The 20732-nt window shown below is 36.3% G+C and overlaps 2 protein-coding genes and 1 long non-coding RNA gene across 5 annotated transcripts in view; 1 reads left to right on the forward strand and 2 right to left on the reverse strand.

The window, feature by feature from the left end:
• Nucleotides 1–14611, reverse strand: part of LOC116843753 (solute carrier organic anion transporter family member 74D) — a 332001-nt gene extending 317390 nt beyond the window's left edge. Inside the window, exons 1-2 of the mRNA XM_032814481.1 lie at nt 14151–14611; nt 13863–13905 (exon numbers count right to left, since the gene is read on the reverse strand). The gene's annotated coding sequence lies outside the window, so the exon portion shown is untranslated. The remainder of the gene's footprint in view (nt 1–13862; nt 13906–14150) is intronic.
• The window catches only part of LOC116843751, a 119160-nt gene that overhangs the window by 66877 nt on the left and 31551 nt on the right, over nt 1–20732 (forward strand). For all 3 annotated transcript variants that reach the window (XM_032814473.1, XM_032814474.1, XM_032814475.1), the window contains exons 2-3: nt 9555–9681; nt 19345–19509. In XM_032814473.1, the coding sequence (XP_032670364.1) occupies nt 9570–9681; nt 19345–19509 (277 nt within the window). In that variant the 5' untranslated portion in view covers nt 9555–9569. The remainder of the gene's footprint in view (nt 1–9554; nt 9682–19344; nt 19510–20732) is intronic.
• On the reverse strand, nt 16111–17923 carry LOC116843768. Its single transcript, XR_004377923.1, has 4 exons — nt 17869–17923; nt 17335–17625; nt 17032–17125; nt 16111–16358 (listed from the first exon to the last, which is right to left on the reverse strand). It is a non-coding gene; the product is annotated as an uncharacterized LOC116843768 (long non-coding RNA).

The following is a 20732-nucleotide window of genomic DNA, read 5'->3' on the forward strand; positions in this document are numbered from 1 at the left end:
AGTGCAAAAGCACATGTCGAAAAAACACTTTATCGCGTTCCATTTTTCACAAAGCAAAAGAAATTGTTGTTTAGGAAAATAATTGTGTATGCTGACTGAATGTTATCGAGAAATGTCGAAATTAATCACAAACTACCTGTTTCGTTAGTAATGACTACTAGAACTGTTTGCATTGCCATCTAACATTTGCGGGCGGAAACTAAGTTAAGGTCCTAATATAATTCTATTTCTTACAATCCTATTCCAATATTCTAACAGTATTAGAAATCGGCACGAAAAAGACAAACCAGGCAGGTAACCAACTCTAAAACTGTAAGAAGATAAATAATAAAAAACAAGTATGATTATTGACTCAATTTTAGGTTTCTGCATCGACTTTTACAGCTAAGAAAGCATTGTAAAGATGCATAAAAATATTGAGTCAAAATTATTTCACGCTTTCTAGAGTTTTCTTTGAGAACGGTCTATTGTCGTTGAAAAAGTTCTATCTTAATCAAAACGAGGCAAAATTGTATACATATAATGACAATGATAAATTCCTCCTCAATATGGCTATCAACGAACAAACACGTTCTCTTCTCGTGATGGGTATTCCCATCACGACATACGTAACAGTACATATAAAATCCCAAATATCGCGGAATTTGGACTTAAATTTGTATACATCACACATTATCATATCAGTGTATGCAAATAATCTGAACACTCGCGCGCTCACAAAGCATCGTCGTTGAAGACCTAATTTTGTCGTCCATTCTAGTAGCATTTTACGAGAATAAGAAACACGAATATATTTATGTCGCTTATGAAATTTTTATGGACGATTTACAGTAGCAATAAACATCCCGGTTGAGTATCCCAATAACAGTAAAAGATTTTTGTTTATCGACGTAAATAACTATTAATCGCTCGATTACTTAATGTTCGACATCGATTCCCACTTTCCAGGAAATCCATTTCGTGAAAAGAAATCTGCTTGATATTTCAAGGAGGGAGACTGTGAATATTATGATCTACTCTACAGCAGTTCATTACGAGGCGGTCTCTCCTCGATCGTTTTCTTTCTCATGTCTCGCTACGGACAGACCGTCATTTCTGACGCCCATCGAACGAATCCGACGTCCGAATCGCGAAAGCCTTTGATTTGCTCCGTTCAGCCCGGCCCTCTGCCGTAAATGTCGCAACAATTAAACGAGGCAGAAGTGATTAATCAGCGTCTGGCTCGTTACGTTACGCGTTAAAAGCCGTGGAAGAGCCGGTCACGGTGCGGAATTAACAAGAGTTTTCTTACCTTCGGTAACATACGAGCGTGCGGCAATAATTAACGGGCCGGCGTCGAGCGCCACGGAGCCGCTTTTACGCGCGTATCGCGGACCTTTAAGAGGTCCCAGCTTCATATTTCGACAGAGTGCGTCGCGCGTACCGCCCGGAGGACCCGGGGAATCGTATGGAATACTAATGTACCGCTCTTTCCACGATGGCGATGGTAATTGCGAAGGCACGCGAGAATACTGGTATTAACATCGGGTTCGCGTGTATTTATGCGGTAACGGTTACCCGGGACACAATCGCCATCGGCCGGCGAGATGAGACTTTGGACTCGGCCTCGGAATATGTAACGACACGGCGGTAATGAAATATCGAATATACTCCTGGTAAAAGCGACGAGATCGGCCGCGTTTGTACGTTGGCGTCGTAATTCGGGTAATTTTCTTTTAATATCCTCAAAGTTCTCCACCATCATTTCACACGCATTTAATTAATAGTCCAACATGTTAGACACAAATGTGGTTTTATACACTTCAGATATGAGGACAGTCAGGTTATAGACTTGGAGAAATGTCCAGCTGGCTGCACATCAGGACTGAGGAGATTATTATTATTATTTGTTGAAAAAATATACCGCCGTATTTTTCACATTTGGCTGCATATTTCTCCAAGTCTATAACCTGACTGTCCTCATACCTGAAGTATGTGAAATCATATGTGTGTCTAATATGTTGGACTATTAATTAATGCGTGGGAAACTTATTTATCTTAACATCTTTAAAGTATGAGAGAAAAAGAGGGAGGTTTAACTGCACTGCGAGATACAAAAAAGTAAAAATTCTAAAAGACATATTTTTGTACTCTCCCCAGCGAAATATTTGAAGTTAAGAAAAACCTAATAAAATAAAATGTTGAGATAATTCGCCTTAGGAAATTTTCTATAGAAGATAATCTATACACGCGTTAATTCTACGTACAAAACTCGTATGGTTGTCATTTATACAAGTTGCCGTTACTATGTGTTTTTCTCTGAGTGTCGAAGCTGTCTGGTCTTGAAATCGTCGATCACGAGCACGATTTCGCGGTCGTACTCGCTGATTACCGCAGCGACCCGAACGAAACGTTCGTGTAGCGTTCGGAGCCTCCTCTGCGGCTTGCACACGGCGATGAAAAATCGTCCCGTTCGATATTCATGTCACCGATCGTGGAAATAGCTGCTTTCTATCGTTACCTCGCGATCGTCCTGTTCGCCGACCGTGACCGTTGGCACTGTTACGAAATATTCCGTGCGCATGACATTCGCGAATGTGTGCAGTCCGGCTCGCGCAATTCGAAACACCATAATCTGTCACTGAAAATAGACACACGTGCGAATCGGTCACACCGGTTCTCGCTCGAAATCGTAAAGTCGCAGCGGCCACTTCGATAGAAATCGAGCCCGCATTTCTGACATTTTAGTTATCTTTATTATTTTATGGCGATAAAATGTCAACGGGCGGCTCGAAAAATCGTCGCTGTTGAATTTAGCACTTTGGCAATGACTAGGCAGTAAAATTTAACCTAATGAAAAAAAAAACGAGAAAATAGTTTCACGCGAAGCGATACTTAAAGTCAGAGATTGGATAACATCGCGGACAATCATTGACGTTTAACGTTTACCTAGACACTTGTTTCCGTCAAACTGCGACAACGCAAGTAATCCCGAGTCAAAATTTTTATCCTATCTTCAGCCTCACTGTTCCATTCAACATCTATTCTGAAGCTTATAATATAACCTTATAATACAACCTATTTTGACACTAAAGAAAGTGAAGAAGAAAATTTCGGGTATCCAAATCGTATATCAAATATACAATATCAAATATTTTAGTTTTTAATACAAAAATAATTTTTTTAGTAACTTTGCCCGGATTATCATAACGGGATGAAATCGGGGAAGTGTATAACATGTCCAAATTTTACGCTTAGACTTTTGTGGGATACTACCCAGACAATACAAGCTCTAAAAATAACGCATAAGATGTCTTTTAGTTATGTTTATGACACCTCTAAAAGATGTATCATAAAGATGACTAAAAGTCATCTTAAAGTCATCTTATGCATCGTTTTTAGAGCTCATGCTGTCTAGGTAAAAAGTAACTATGTAAAATTGCATCTAGGTCGGTCCAAGAGTTTAGAAGTGTATAAGAAACAGACATTTTATTTTGTGTGTGTGTGTAATATATATATGCATATGTATATAGATGAATGAACTAACCTGTAACATTATTAAGATATCGTTACGTCATCACGCAAATGGCAACGGGAAGGTCATTATAAGGTGATCAAGTATCATTACGTTACAGCCGGCACAACCTCCGCGCACAGTCTTCTTTCGTTCAAAGATTGCGATCCCTACTTATGTGACGAGTCGTTTCGCTAGATTAGCGCCGCGATGGACCGCGATGCATCGCGATGTACTGCGCGCGCGTGCGACGCGTGCACAGGTGAAAAAACGCGATCGGTCGCGATATCACGCGGCAGGAATTTGCTTGCGAGCGGGCAGAAGAAATTCCGGACGGAAAGACCGTCGGCCGGCGCGACCGCAAGTATATCGTGTATACAGGAGATCTTCCGGAGAGTGTAATGCGAGCTTAGGGGGAGACGTCTACGTCTACGCGGATCGATATAAATTACACCGTCGGCGCGCGAGTGGACCAATAGAGCAAGAAACACCGGCGGGCACCGGGCTCAACTTTACGTTATGCGCAATCGAGCCGATGGCACGCGCAAGATAACACCACGTGCGCCGTGCCGTGTCGTCCCGTGCAACGCGCGGAACGCAACGCGGGACAAAATCCGATGTGCCGCCTGTCCAGATGCGGCGCGCCGTAAAAGGGGCATGGAGCTTGTACTTCCTGCAACGTCGACCTTCCGGCGAAATGGCACCTTGCCGACGCGGTTCCCCGACCGATCGCGCCGGCTACGTTATTGTATGCACGATGACGTATCATTAAGCCTGAGCTCGATTCTGCATTCCGTAACGCGAACGCCGCTATTTTTCCTCCCTATTTATAGCTTAAATGTAATTCGAAGTTCTTATTTTTGGTATCAATTTTGATATCGACACACCGAAGAGTTCACGAAGAGCGATGGAAATGTGGAGCAAAATGAAAGTACGAATAATGTCTGCCCGAATAGAGAAATTTCAGATCTACTTTGGACCTGGAACTTCCTATAACACTTTTATATTCTGAAGGATCTAATGTGATACACATGGAAACTGAAATCCTACTTAGTCTCTAAACGGCAAAAAACGAGTAAAATGCTACTTATAAGTTCTAAAGAGGATCTCTTGGCAAGCTAGTTTAAATAGCATTAATAAAAAGATTGATATATCAAATAAGTGTTAAATGGAATATTGAGGTCGAAAGTAGAATCAAAATGTTGATCTTCTGGACATTCTTATTGTTTTGATTCTTTTAAGTACGAATATTTAAACTTTCAATATAAAACATATGTATACACATTCTATGTGTTGAAAGTTTAAATATTTATATTTAAAAACCAAAACTCTCTCTCTCTTCTTGCCATGAATGTCTAAAATTACGTCAGGCACTGATACTGTTATTTTGGTCTTTAGATACGAATATTTAAACTTTCGACGCAAAATATATGTTCATATATTTTATGTTGAAAGTTTAAATGTGTTTGTATTTAAAGACCAAAACTAAAAAAATATTCATAGTTAGATATATGTTCAGGAATTGATACCATTGTTTTAGTTTTTACATACGAATACACTTAAACTAATACAATATAAAATATACATTCAATTTATGTATAAATATTCTATATTAAAAATTTAAATATTCGTACTTAAGGACCAAAACGTTCAATAAGAACGTTCAAAATTAGGTTACTTTCATTTCGACTTTTTCTGTAAGCGGGTCCAGAATATAATAAATGTAATTAAAATTAAAGAGAAATAAAGCTCTTACGATGTGCAATCCAAAGTAATAAAGAAAAAGTAAATGGCGAGTAAAAGCGTTCCCGCCGCCTTCTCTTACTTGTCATTTACTTTTCTTTAGTAATTAAGATTAATCGGGGCTCGTATCTTTTTTTTAATATTTTGTTTGTGGATTCAACGCAATCATTTGTTTGTGTCTCGCGGCTTTGGAGATAACCCAGTCGGTGGACAAAATAAGACATTAATATCCCATTAAAATGACAACGGCGTATCCAAGTTTACTGCCTACGTATGCGATTTCCGAGACAGGATCGCGACTGACACGTTCGCGTATAATTAAGAACGTACTGGCATTTACGTGCATCATAAAAGAGATTTATCGACGTAGTGGTTCGTTGGCCAGCGAACTTTATCGGCGACCACGAGCATCTGCCAAACCCTCCTTCCCGGGAGTCGCCCGTTTTCAACATACTCGTTCAACGAACTCGCCGCTGGAAGAAACTGGTAGTTCGCAACCACCGAATCTCCGCGAGAAATACCGGACGCGAAGAACGCTGTTTCTTTCCTAGCAAACGATTTCGAGACAAAATCGCCAATTTCATAGTTCGATATCACCATGAATTTATAATTTATCTCGTCGCAACTGCATTCATCGAGAGAAAAAACTATCTAAAAATAAGAAATATTGATTCAATGGATACTAATAACATATTCACCTCTAAATCTAAATTCGTTTATTGAAATAGAATAAATAGTTGGTTCTATAGAGAAAGCCAAAATTTTGAGATATACTGTATGTGTATGTGTGTATTTTCTTGTTTCAAAAATACTTTATATTAATATAAGTAAATATGTTATTACATTGAAGACAAAATACTTGAAAATTTATTGGTGGGATAAAAGTTCACTTTACAGAAATATACTTTATTTCACAAAAATTATCTTTATGAAAATAAACTTTATATCCCACAAATAAGTTTCCAAATATTTTTTTTTACAAGTAAACTTATCCAAAAGGTAAATATCCAAAATGAAAAATCCAAAATGAAAATATATGACCTAAATATTTTTTATACTTCAACACTTGTGCCAAATTAGAAAGGAATCGGAGTGTAACTTTTGGATAGGTTTACTTGTTAGTGCAGCATACTATACACTTAGAAAAAAATATTTGAAAATTTATTTGTAGGATATAAAAGTTTATTTCATAATTTATATTTTACAGAAATAAATTCTCTTCCCCAGAAATAAATTTTATATCTCGCAAATAATTTTTCTAGTTTTCTTTTCTCAATAAAAAAACTACATTTAAAGAAAAATCTTACATTGAAAAAAGAATGTATCAGCATTTATTTGTAGAATATAAAGAAAGCTTATTCGCAAAAATAAATTTTATCTTACAGAATTTATTTCGCAAAAATAAGTTTCATATCCCACAAATAAATTTTGAAGTATTTTTCTTCAGTGTACCCACCGAATAAATATTTATTATTTTCTAGATTTTTTCTCTTAGTGTCGAAATGTTTATCGTCCTGTTTCATCACCTATCTCCGTCAAACTTCGCTCCGTAAAAAGAAAGTCAATTTTCCCGTATGTTAAGCGCCGTTTTTTTCCTCCCGTTTTTCGACAGCTGAGAGGTGCTTGAAGCGCACGTCCAAGTAATTACGAGACGACGTACGTGGAGGATAGGAAATTTAATCAACGCGTGCAGAGTCCGGCTGAGACGCGAGAGGTGCGCCATACAGAGTGCTCTCGCTGTAAATACGTTATTAACACAATTTCGCGGCGAGTTTGCACTGTAATTACGGCGAGCGCGCGCGCGCGCACGAGCGCTTGTTAGCATTTGCCTACGCGGCCTAACGTGGCGACGGTAATCACGCGCTAAGATTCGATAGTTGGACTTCGGATATGACTCATCGGCCGATTAATATAATCGTGATAGCGCAATTTCCAACACCTGCCGCGAGTGTATACCTTATAGATGCGAGAAGATTACCACGAAAGACTGATTACGCTATGGAAAAGTAACCAGTCATCTATGACGCTTATTAAATTCTTCGAACAAACGACCCTATGTGAAACGATTACAAGGTGCATACAACGCGCGAGTCGAGCGACAGAAAGGGGATACATTGTGCGGCAACAAAGGCTAGCGGGAAAAATTTCAGTTCTCAAGTCCGTTCCTGTGCGGTCGCGCGCTCAATTGAGTCGACGTCCCATAAAGTTCCGGTAATCGAAGCTTTCCACGAGATTATATTTTATATTCTATTGTATTATTTTGCCATAGATAGAGACTTTCACGATTGTCACACGTGAGATAATCGAAGAAAGAAATATCTTTAAATAACGATTACTTTCCTCACGTGACTTTGATGACTAAAACCCGTATTAATAGTCATCACCTAAGACTTATTTCAAGTGAGACATTCAAATCTGAATTTTGAGTTAAAAGTGAGTTTCTCAATTTAATTATATTGATATAACTACAAATAAAAGTCATACTTAAATTTGCATGGCACATTATTTTGAGCAAACTCCAATCGTCCTTTCTCGCACTTCTTTCACACTTCCATTTTATTAATATTTTATGCGATAAATATAAGTTATGGATCATTTATAAGAGATGCAAATCAACTAACAAAGTTGATGCCACCATATTTATTCGATTTGTAAAATTTGCATCATTCTTATGAGTGATTCATGTCGCATTCATATTTTTTATCACATAACATGAAATACTAAAAGAATGATCAGAATTTACTTAAAACGATGTAATGTAATGCGAAACGTGACACGAAAATCTGAATGTAGTTTTTAATAAATTTGTAGCTATATCAATATCAATCAAAAATTTACATTATTACATCGTGCAAGTTCAATGATTTGACAGAATACATTTGCCTCGTAAACGTAGTTTAAAGAATTCTTCAAATTTGTTTTTCACTTCATCATCGATTGCTTCACGTCGTGAAAGTCTACCTGAGTATCTGCCTATATTTTATTGTACTTATCTATCGTTGCTTCGCGCGAAAGACAGATACCTAGGAGTGCACGGAGTACACTCGTGACAAACGACGAAATTACGCAAACTCCGAATATCTCATTAGTTCTCGGACAAGTGTTCACAGACGGCGAAGTCAATTACTAGCTTGATTAATTACAACGATCCCTCTTTCCACCTCTCGTCACAGAGAAAAAGAGAGAAAGACAGAGAGAGATAAACCTATGTGTCCTTTTTTCCTCACAACGATATCCACGACGCAGGTGACAGATACTTCCGAAACTACTAGTTGCGCCAGTTATCGAAATGACTGATGACATTACTCCAAAGAGACGAGATGATTGTTGGCAGATGATTCATTACTTACACGAGGGAAACCGCCGACTTCCCTGCCAGCCACGATTAATCCCGACGATCGTCCGTACAATTCAACGAGAATCAGCAAGAATTAGTGGATATTGCGCTCGTAGCGCTTCCCATTAAAAAGTCACACGCAATTCCCGCCGACATGCCGATTAGTCGCCGCGACGATTGAATTAGAGAGACGAGACGAGGGTGATCTGTGCCTCGTAAATATCCCGTTGGATCGCGTCGACACCGATATCAATTACGAGATGTAAAAAGCTCGAGGACAGCACCAAAGAGAGAGATATGATTCGTATACCGGGGGCCCCAAGGTTAATTGCAATTTCACTCAATGACTGGTAATCATAACACTCGTGAGCCGATCGTAGGACTCCGGCGAATTTAGAATGATTACTTTGATGGTCCTAATAACTGAATTAGTATCTACAGCCTAGGCTTCTTTCGATTTTCGCGGGCTTCATGCTCGCGCCTCACGTGAACGATTCTGAGGCGAATACATGAGCGTTCACGAGCGTTCTAATCACAGCCGCGACCATAAATAACTATAGGAAATAATGCAACGATTAAATTCGCGTATCTCCTAGTAATGAGGATCCGCGTTGTTGATGATAAACGATATGCGTGTGTTAACATTCCCGCGATAAGTGTGCAGGGACGGCAGTCTTTAGCAAAGATCCGGCGACGAGATGGCAAGGTGCCATAAATGGACACTTGCCGGAAGTTTCTCTCCCCCTCTCTCTCTCTCTCTCTCTCTCTCTCTCTCTCTCTCCCTCTCTGTCTTTCCCTCTTGTGTAATCCCGCGAAATGAAGCAGCCATTAATTCTCGAGATATTTTCTACTGATTTATTGGCTGGTTGTAGCCACGAACGACACTTGTTGCGCGCTTGTTGTTAACGAAACATGTAAAACCTCGCCGTCATCGACATATCGCGCTCGATTATTTACCCTGCTACCTATTTGTCATTGCAGAATGCTGTGGGGAAGATGCGTCCACTAGCTCTCGTTCTCGCGAGCTACTTCTACCTCCTACGAGTTGCCTGCTGTCAGGAATTGTCGGTCATCAGACACACCGATGGAGATATCTTTACCATCGAAGGTAAATATGGCATTGAGCCGTAATATCACGGTTATACTAACGCTGATCTAACCCGTTGTTATATTGGCATTGCGCTGAGCTGTGCTCAAGAAAATAAAGATCTTAAAACATTTTTTTCACACAAAGCGATCTCGATGACTAATAGTCATTACTCGAAACTTGTCTCACGTGAGTTACTCAAATCAGAATTTAAAGTCAGATCCGAGATTTTTGTTAAATCAAATGATACACGCAACATTATATTTATAATCGTAATTCAACTGAAAAATTTACATCTAATTCTAATCTAATTCTAAATTCAAATCTGAGTATCTCATTCGAGACAAATTTGAAGTAACTATTAATACAGACCTATGACTTGTATTAATAGACATTACTTGAAATTTATCCCATGTGAAATACTTAGATTTGAATATGAAATTAGATTTGAGTTTTTTATTTGAATCATGTAATATATGTGACATTACATTTGCAAGCGTGATTCAACTGAAAAATTCACATCTAACTCTAAAGTCTATATTAATAGTAGTTACTTAAAACTTATCTCAGATGAGGTACACAGATTTGAATTTAGAGTTTTTTTCAGAGAATTTTCCACCTGAATCAAGATTACAAATGTAATAGTTCAACTAAAAAGCTCGGATCCAACTTTAAATCTGAGAATCTTTTACATAAGACAAGTTTTAGAAGGTAACTATTAATATTCGCGACGTCAAAAATACTTCATTTTATTTCATAGAAAATTCAAAGGTAACTACAAAAGTAGTTGATAGTTAATAAAATAATAATTGCGGTGCTAAATACGTCTGTAACACGAAACACAAGTTTCTAAAGTAGTTCTCTCGAGAATGGGCTTTTTGTGCACCTGTGTACTCTTCCCAATCATCACCCCGATATCAATCAACGATTCCTTTGCAATGTAAATAATGTAAAACGACGACATGTTATGACATGTTGCATTTCGATAATCTGCCTCGGTTTTCGAGAAGTGGGCCTGTAAAGCATGATTCGCGAAAGTGGCGTGGCACAGAAGTACCGCGTGATTTTCCGGTACACGAAAGCATAATGACGCGTGATTCGAGAGTACCGAACGTGTTTCAGGACGATTTTGCGCGAAATCGTGACACAACCGCTGCATGAAATAAGAAAAGAAAAAAAAGGAACGTTCGTAACGGATTAACCGTGAAATTACGATGTAACGGTTTGACAGCTGTCCGACCTGTCCTTGCTGGCTTGGATTATACGGCGCGTCCTGACGATCAGTACGAGCAAATTTCAGACACGACTATACATCTTTTCGAGGCTCTCGGATCACCGAGAGGTTCCCGCGAAACGAGTTTGGCACACGAATGAGTTATTGATTCACGACATACACACACGCACGCGGATATATCGATTAACGTATACTTATAAAATAATACGCTTTGACGTGTACGACACTAAGGACGCAATAACCAGCATCAGCGAGACAACAATTACGCGGTTGCATAAGATGGGATAAAGCAAGATAATTTTCAAGCCCAATTAATAAGAGTGCGTTTGTGAGATAAGATATCAGATTAATGGTGTCGTGTGAGACACGTCATAATGATAAGATATAAAATTGCAGGTTGATAGTGTCGTATAAGACGCATCGCGATGTAAATTGACGACATATAAAATTGCAGGTTGGTAGCGTCATGTATAAGATGCATCATGATAAATTCGTGACATATAAAGTTTTGTATGTCACATCATGTGTAAGATATAACAAAACATAAACATGTAAAATCGCAAATGAATAATGTCGTGTAAAACGCATTGATGTATATTCAAGTATTTCAAGATGTATTTCATGTCATCATCATCATGTGTATGTCCATGTAAATTGATGATACTAAGTCGAAATTTTGTTCATTTATTTCGTTGCAACAGCCTTATTATTGATATCAGAAATTATTTAACAATCGATTATCTCAATATTCTGAATATATTGAATTGAAAATCTAATTGATTTAACTTTAATAAATAAAATATTGAGTAATAGTTGCTTGATTGCAGATTGAATGTATACGATAAATAAATATTAAATAATTAACAAGGAATAATTATTAATTATTAATATGATAAGGAAATAATACAACTTTTACTGATAATTTATCTTTTTTAGTTGACAATTGCAATAAAATTAGGATTTAAAAGAGGTAAATTGAAATAGAAGAAAAGTGAAATAGAGATTTAAACTTGGACTTGCTGCAATAATAAGGCTAAAAAGAAATAAAATAAAATAAATTGGCAACCAAGACCTCGTATTCATATAATCTTTAGTTAGAAAGGTATAATACTGATTATATAAATTCATATTTATGGGCTATTATTCAATTGTTTGAATAAATACTTTTTGAATAAAGTAAACATGGATTTACAACTTAATCAAAAACTCTCGTTATTGTTTCTCAAAAAATAACGGACTAAATTTCGACTTAGGTATTGTCAAAGAACAGGTACATTCTAATTGATGACATGTAAAATTGTAAATCAATAATATCATATGAAGCGTTCCATATATGTGACAAGAGCGACATTCACCATATAATAACTAAAAAAAATATTATCTTATGCTTAACAGATATTTTCTTGTATATGGCCTCAAGAAGATTTCTCTAAAACCAAAAGAAAACTATTCTAACATTGAAAAAAGAATTCTAGTTGTAAGATGTTATGGCTGGTAAAATTAAGCAAAACTATGTCATGTTATACTTTCTTCATAACAACAAATTATTTACATATTTCAAGTGCGAGCTGCTGTGCGGTAGATCTCGTTCAAATTTCAAACATAAACATGTTTTTTCTAAGATCAGCGGCTTCGCTCTTGTCATACAGAACGTCTCATACAAGATACGTTAAAATATATTTTAATGATTCTACTTTATTCGTCAGAAGTCAATGATTTACGTCTACGGCATGCATTACAAATAATATAATCGCTTCTTGAGCGTCTCAGTTGTATGCTCACCAATTCCCTGAAGTTCTGCGATGTTTAACGATGTAGAACCAAATCCACTCAGGTCCAGATCCTGGTCCATCGTTGAATGCCTGGTGCATCCTCGACTGCGTCATTCTCAAGTTAAATATCCTAAATCGTCCCACGTCGCCTAAATAACTGTTAGGCTTTGCCTAACATTTCTCTTGGCTCGCGACGCGAACAAAATTTACGTCTTAACGGTGTTTCGCGAGTGTATCGAGTTCCTCAGCATTAACGAGTTAAAACGGCGTGAATGACTTTAAAATATGATTTCTCTTAAAACGATATTTACGAATTTACTTGACGAAATGTCTCAGATACCGATACATCTCGCGCAAGATGTTGGATATTGAAAAAAAAAATCAATGCAAATCACGACGATGTCGAAATCAATTCGTCCGCAAACAAAATAATTACTAAATACCAAATAGTTACTACGCGATACTTTCTCATTGTTTGCCACCGCGATATTTTAACGAATTGAATTTAATGAGATTCGTCACATCGCATATGCGAAAAATTCAGGAAGCTAATAATCGCGACAATCGCGAATTTGAAATCAACAAAAAGGCGGAATAATCGCGGATTGCGCACGCAATTCTGCTGTGTATGATGTACTACTTAAAACAATGAAGGAATCAAGTTGAATAAATAATTCTAATAATTAAATAAATAATTCTAATAAATAAATATATTAATATAGTAAATAAAATATATAAATGTAAAAAAATAATAAAGTAATAAGTTTTCATAATAGTAATAATAGTAATAATAACAATAGTAATAATAATAATTGTAATAATAATGAAGTTATAATTATAAAATGAATAAATAATTTTGTTAAAATTAATACAATAAAACTATCATAAACGTTATTACTCTAATAATACTCAAATAAATGTTAATAGGAATGTTTCTGTTATAATTTAAATTGATATATTTCTTTCACATTATTATCTTTAATATCAAATTTAATTGTAATTGTTGTTAGTAATAGTTCTGTATTGTAGTAGTTTGTAATTTGATCTAAAAAATTCCTTGATTGTTGATGTTATGCAAAAGCATGCAAAAAGTTGCAATTTAAAGTAAATCTAATTGACTCTGACGAATTTTATAAAGATACACTACTTTTAAACCCATCACCTGTAAATTCATATGTCTATTTTTTTTGACTCACCAACATGAAATTTAGGGTCAGCCACATTTTCCTGCGTCCAAATCTGAAACAAAAGTAATGTTTTGTTTATTACATTTGTTAATGTAATTTAAATAAATAATGCTTGTAAGCAAACGCGCTTAAATACGAAAAAGGATTAGGTTAAGTTAGGTTAGATTAAGTGCGGAAGGTTAATTAAGATTTATTGCCTTCGTAATTTAACAATTTTTATCCCGACAACAGAACTTTACTTTCCAAGGAATTCACATGATTAAATAAAAATACAAGAGAGAAACTCTGTGAACTCACCTTCGAGCCGACCCTACTCGGCCCGAACCGGATCCTCCGGTGCAGCATCCGCGTTCTCAGGAACCGCGTCATCTCAGCATCCCCTGGAACTGCGTGCAGTCGCGGGGCCTCGAATCCTGCCGGCTCTGAAACGTAGTTTCAGAACGTAGTTCTAATTCCGATTAATCACAACTACAGAGAGAGCTTGCTCCGTATGAGCAAGTTAATAGTACGGAGATATCTGGCACGGAAGTTTCGACGTGAGCTTCGAATATATGTCTCTACTTAAAAGGCAATTAAAGCGGAATATAATAATACCCTGTGAAAGTTCTACTGTGCTCTCGTTGCTTAGAACGGTCTCGACGCGACGAGCACATTCGCGGAATAATGTAATTTCACTCACGAAGAGACGAATAGACGCGGGAAACTCACGAAAATAGCGCGCGCGGCCTTTCCCGATACGCTCCCTTTCGCGGCGGTTTTGATAACTGCGGATAATACACACGCACGTAGGCGCCGTATACGTCACGTATGCCGCGTCGCTTGGCGGTCGCGCGACCTTCAATACACTCAGGCGCGTGTATACGTCACGTACACACCCGTGTACAGTACGCTCCAAAAGTATCATGCGCGACACATCGACTGTGTACTCTATTGTTCTCGGATGGTTGTTGGGAACGTGTAACGGATCGTGGCCTAAAATCTAACGCGATCTAACTATACCAATGCGAACAGATACGCGAAAAACTATTTAAAGATTATTTTCGCGTTATGATAATTAAACTAATTGACCATTAATGCGGCGGATGTATTAATAACAATTCTTTAAATATTCTAACAGCAATTTCTAAAATATCAAATAGTATTTCACAAAAAGCGCCAAAATATTAATCTGTAACACGCTTGAGTCGAAATCTTAATTCTGCATTTTTGCACCTCTACGCTTTTATTATCATTATTGATGTGCGAAATTATGGAATATTTGGTTGTTTCAATATCTCTATTCAATTTCTATTTTTAATTTAAGTAATATATAATTCACTTAAATTAACTTATTTAACTGCAGATTTCGTATGTGTGATAGTAAAAAATATTAAATAATCTAATGAAGATTAATGCTTAAATATAATAAATGGGTAATATAAAGTATGACTTTTTGGGTTTATAATATATGTATTTATTTCTTTCCTTTTGTTAAAATTGAAAATTTGGATAGGATATGAAGATGTAAAATGTGTGTAAATGAAAAGGAAGGAAATAAATAAGGAGATTAAAATTTGATACAATGACAAGGCTAAATATGGCAAATTGTTAACAGATTTACCATACGAATTAACTAAATTACACCATATATGAAATATTGATTTAAATAATTGAATAATCATGAATGAGAAGCTATTATGCTTTCAATTAAAGAGACTGAATAATTTACAATTATAAAGAATAAAGTTAATCTTACAAAATTAAATTGATTGATTTTAAACTGTATAATCAAGGACTTATTTATATTGTCAATCAATAAATCTCGACTAAATTTCGACTCATGTAATGTCATATAAAAGACTTATCAAAATATAATGCAAAATTGTAATTTAATAATATTATATTAGACATTTTGTATTAAACGTTCTATATTAAGTGTTCTGTCAAACATAGTATTTATCATTGTGCTATCATTATTAATTATCATTGTACCAATATATATATATTTGTGGAACATTTGCATTATAAAATATTCTTCTGTTAGAAGAATATTTATGTAAGATTTATTGAGACAGCTTAAAATTCAGCAAAACAATGGCATTTTATATTTCCTTTATAAAATCAAGTATGTTTATGAATTCTAAATATGAAGTTGTTATGCGATAGGCTTCTTTCAAACTCCAAGCACAGACATACTTCTTCTAAATCTGGCTGTTTTGTTTTTATCATACAGAATGTCTCATATAAGATACAACATGTAAACTATTGCTCGATTCAATCAGTATATTAATAATTATATTTCTTTCATCATAAGTAAATAATTTGAGACTACACGTACACTACAAATATTACAAACACTTTATCAGTGTTTTAATTATATACTTATCATTTTACGACGAAGTCTGACGATGTTCTGCGATATTAAGCAAAGTCGAATGATGTATATACATAGTATGATGTATGTATATAGATTTAGGCGGATGTTTGCCCATCGACAAATCTTATTGCTGCATCATGATATCAGTCCTGCAATTTCAAAAGTTATATAAAAATAGATGTTAGATAATACATAATGACATTTTTTCATTTTCTATTCGCGACGCTATTAAAATTTATATTTTTGCGATATTTTGCTATTATCTCGACGGTGCCAGTAAAAATTTTGATTTCTCTTAAAAACTATATTTATGAAATCACTTTAAAAAATGTTTTGTAGATGATACTATCATAATCTGCATGAGATGAGTTGTTTACTAATAATTGCAGTATCTAAGTCTACAATAACAAAATGATTGTTAATTATAGATGCAATTCTGCTGCACATTACTTACTGTTCAAAACAATTAGAGAATTACATCAAATAAACAGTTCTTTTATAAATATTGCTAGATATGGTACTTTTGTTATAATTGTTATAAATATAAAAGTCCTGTTGTATTTTTTGTTGATATAAGTTATCATAATCATTGTTGATTATCTGTTATAATTGTTGTTAATCTAAAAACTCTCATAATTATTGTTAATATCTTAGTTCTTTGTTATAATCGTTGCAATAGTTCTGCGTAATCATATAACATATGGTGCAGCAAACAGGCATAATTCTCTGATTGTTTCAAATATAAATGTATACAAAAGACATAAGAAAACTTATAAAACAAAGTGGATCTAATTAACTGATGAATTTTATAAACGATTACACCTGTAAACTTGTCACTTGTCATCTATCATGGTCATTTATTGTGCTCATTGACACGCAGTATCTTGGGGCCAATCACGTTTTGTCACATTCAAATCTGGAATAGAAACATCGTTTTACTAACTAAATTAAAGAATCCAACTTAATAAAGTTGCGCGCATAAATACGAGGAAGAATTAGGATACGAAAGAATTAGGTTAGGTCTCTTTCTTGACATAGTTTAATTCTGACAACAATACTTTACTTTTCAAACCAAAGTATTGATAAAAAATTGAATAAAGGATTTTAGGAAATCTCTTAACTCACGATTGAGTCAATACTACACGGCGGAAAAAGGATCTTGTGGTACGTCTTTGCCTCCAGGAATGATCCTTGTCGGCATCCTCTAGCATCTAATCACTTCCTTCCTTACTTTCTTCTTATTATTTTACTTGGACTCAGACTTATCTCGATTGTCTTTTCATCCAAGATACCGAGGTATGAATTCCAAAAACTTAGGTCTGAATGTGTTCGAACGTCTTATCGTAATGGCGGTTAGGTCGGAACAGCATCTAGTCACGGGGTTTCAAATTTTGCCAAAGTTCAAATCAGTTTTTTCTGTTAATTATAAATTTACAAAGGTTATGCCAAAGTAAAAAATGCGAAGACATTTGACATGGAAATTACGACGCAAGCTTTGAAATTTCTGTAAAACTATGTTCCGATATTCACTGCCAGTACAAAAAGTCTGTAATATACACAATATGAATTATACAAATTTTTAATACTAACAGTGAATATCGAAATACAATCTATGTGTCTCTCTTTACAATATAAGTTTGAATGATATGTGATATTTACTTGTGGAAGTTTGACGATATTCTTATCACTTACGGCAGCCTGAATATAATAATAATCATTCCCGCGAAAAATCTCACAAACCGCCGAACAGTTTGAAAAAGTCTAGAAAGTTCGCGAAAGTTGCAAAAGCTTCCTTCCACGATAGTGGCGCTAATGACGGCAATACGTCTGACTTACCGTTGAGTAGGTCTACTCAACTGACTGACTACTTGACTGAGCGAAAGTGCATGCCGACCCATTATTTACTTGTATCTTAATCGTTTTCTTATTAGATCTGTTAGTTTTCAAAAACATTTTTGAACTAGTACATATTAATACAATAAATTAGAGTAAAAGAATATATATTTGTTTCGCTCTTACTGCATTAGTGCAAAAGTTCTTCGAAAACGAACGGAATTATTGTAAATAACCCTTAGATATACAAAAAGCCTATTAGATAAAGTAAAATGTATCAAAGCATTTCTATTTATTTATTCTAGTTTATTACGTATTTTAGAAAGAATATGTAAATAATCCTGATTATTTACTCATAGTTATAAGTATCTTAAAAAAAGAGAAATGGAAAAGAAAAAGATGAATCAATTTCAAGTAATAAAAAGTAAGGAACAAAACAAAGATTAGATCAATAAGTATCAAGACAAAAATGAAAGTTAAAGCTATAATCACGATATGTCATGAGAACAATACCACAATCTCAATTCTTCATTGGAAATTGGCGGCTCATAGCGGTAACTTCGGAACTAATTGGCGACGAGTTTTTTTTCTAAGAAGTTGCACTACTGGTGCTGAAAATGGATCGTGACAACAATAACATATTTCACGAATCGTCTCGTGTTTTTTGCAAATTTGGCTCACCAAGTGTAAATCTCACATTCGAATTATCGCTACGAGTATTGAAAGTAAGTCCCACGCGTTCGTCACGACAAGATATTGTCAAGTAAATGCCCGAGATGGGTATACTGCGAAACGAGCAGTCAGAGAGTATCGCGCGTCGTCGTTGTGTTGTGTTAATGGAGGTTGGAAATGCAAATTTGCAATTGTTCCCATGTTACCGATCCATGATTGAAGCAGAGTGTGCTGCACAGAAATACCGTGCGTTTGTCGTATCAGTATTATTGTACAAACGAGGGATGACGGAATAACAGAGCTAGAATGTTCAATTGGAAAGCCAGGATGTAGAACGAGTCCAGTGATATATCATGATTTCCGATTTCCGAACGTAAGCCAAATAATTGAGCTACTGTTTGTAGCATCAAGGTGAGATGATAATTCGCACAGTATTAAAATAAATTATGTATAGACTATATTATGTTGGAGACTCGTCAATTTTTCACCGCATTATCTTCTATAATTAATAGTCCTTTTCTTAATTCAATTGGAAACATGTTTACTGACTCACTTTAACAGAATATACAAACCTCATTGCTATAAGTGGAAAGTTTTGCGTTATTAAAACGACTTAAAAATTGTTTACAGGTTCTTGCACGCAAGCTTGCACGGTGCTTAGTGGTGGTACAGCCAGTCCTTATTCCCGAAGTTCTACGGGCCTCCTTGTGCCAAACAGTTCCTGCACGTGCCAGTGTAACTTTGATTTACCTATATTCCGCGAGGACCTCGAGATATGTGTCAACGATATTGACGGTGAGTGAAACTACAATTTTTATCAATTCTTTAATTTATTTTTAACTTTTCAATTGCATTCAGGACAAATTTAGAATCTCACTCATGTGGTCCAAAACATTGGACGCGAAAAACTGTTATCTGTACATTCAGAGTAAATACACGGATTATGTTTGTTCAAGGAATACCTTGTAACGAATTACAAAGTCATTTATTACGGATTAGTGACACATCGTGACGAGTCACCACGCGAGCACTTAGTCGTCAGACATCAGTCCGACTACACCTTCCGTTGCTTCCTTTTTCGCCAGCTGGTCTAAATCAAGTAGTAAAAGCCGTCGGCCCGGCGGGACGTGGATTTATATAGGTAATTTTCTCGTATTTAGAGCTGCTCGTCGTTACGAATCACAGCGGTATTCATCGCCGTGATTAATCTCGAGAGTCTGCCGCACGCTGTTCGTGTAATCGCAATTACGCCTGGCTGGCGGGCTGTTCCGCCAGCACAAACCAACGTTGTACTTCGTCTTTACCGTTGCTACAGACGGTGCGCGGGAGAATGCCAACTGCTACTCACGATTCGTGCACCGAGAGATGATCATGATATCAATTGACACCGAGATTTCGGAGAGACGTAACGAAAGGCCGCGACACGTTACGAAATCCTTTTCCCGCAAGTAATGATACATCATCGCAATTGTGATACCGAATTCCGCACCCAACGGTGGTTCGATCTTCTCTTCGCCTCTCTCTCTCTCTCTCTCTGTTGAATATATAATTATCCCATGCCATAAAGAGCAAGAAGACGTATATGATTACCGTGCTTCGCGTCCCTGATTGTGCTGTGTGCGTGGCCCATTTCTGCCCGTAATATTAATAATAATACCGCAATATTATTTATTACACCGTCATTAATTTTCACGCAACGACCGGTAATCGAAGTCGTCCGCGATAGGTGGTCGCGTACCCCAGCCACCAGGTGTAGCCTCCCCGGAAGTCGCCTTTCTCTTTCTCTCTCTCTCTCTCTCTTTCTTTTGCGCTGTTCACTGGCATACCTGTCGCAGGCACATCTTCGAGATACCGTTTTTAAGGTGCAGACCGCGCGATTGGCCGCCGTAGGCAGAGGCGAGGACACCGCAAAAATGGCGAGTCCACCTCTCGGCCAATGCAATTTCGGCGTCTTTAATGTTTACTTACATGCATGGCGAACAGCACGCGATTAAGCCGCCGGGTGAATTTGAATAATT

The sequence above is a fragment of the Odontomachus brunneus genome, unplaced genomic scaffold (genome assembly GCF_010583005.1).
Source record: "Odontomachus brunneus isolate Ranch 3 - 2012 unplaced genomic scaffold, Obru_v1 Obru_scaffold_035, whole genome shotgun sequence".
Classification (NCBI taxonomy): Eukaryota; Metazoa; Arthropoda; class Insecta; order Hymenoptera; family Formicidae; genus Odontomachus; species Odontomachus brunneus.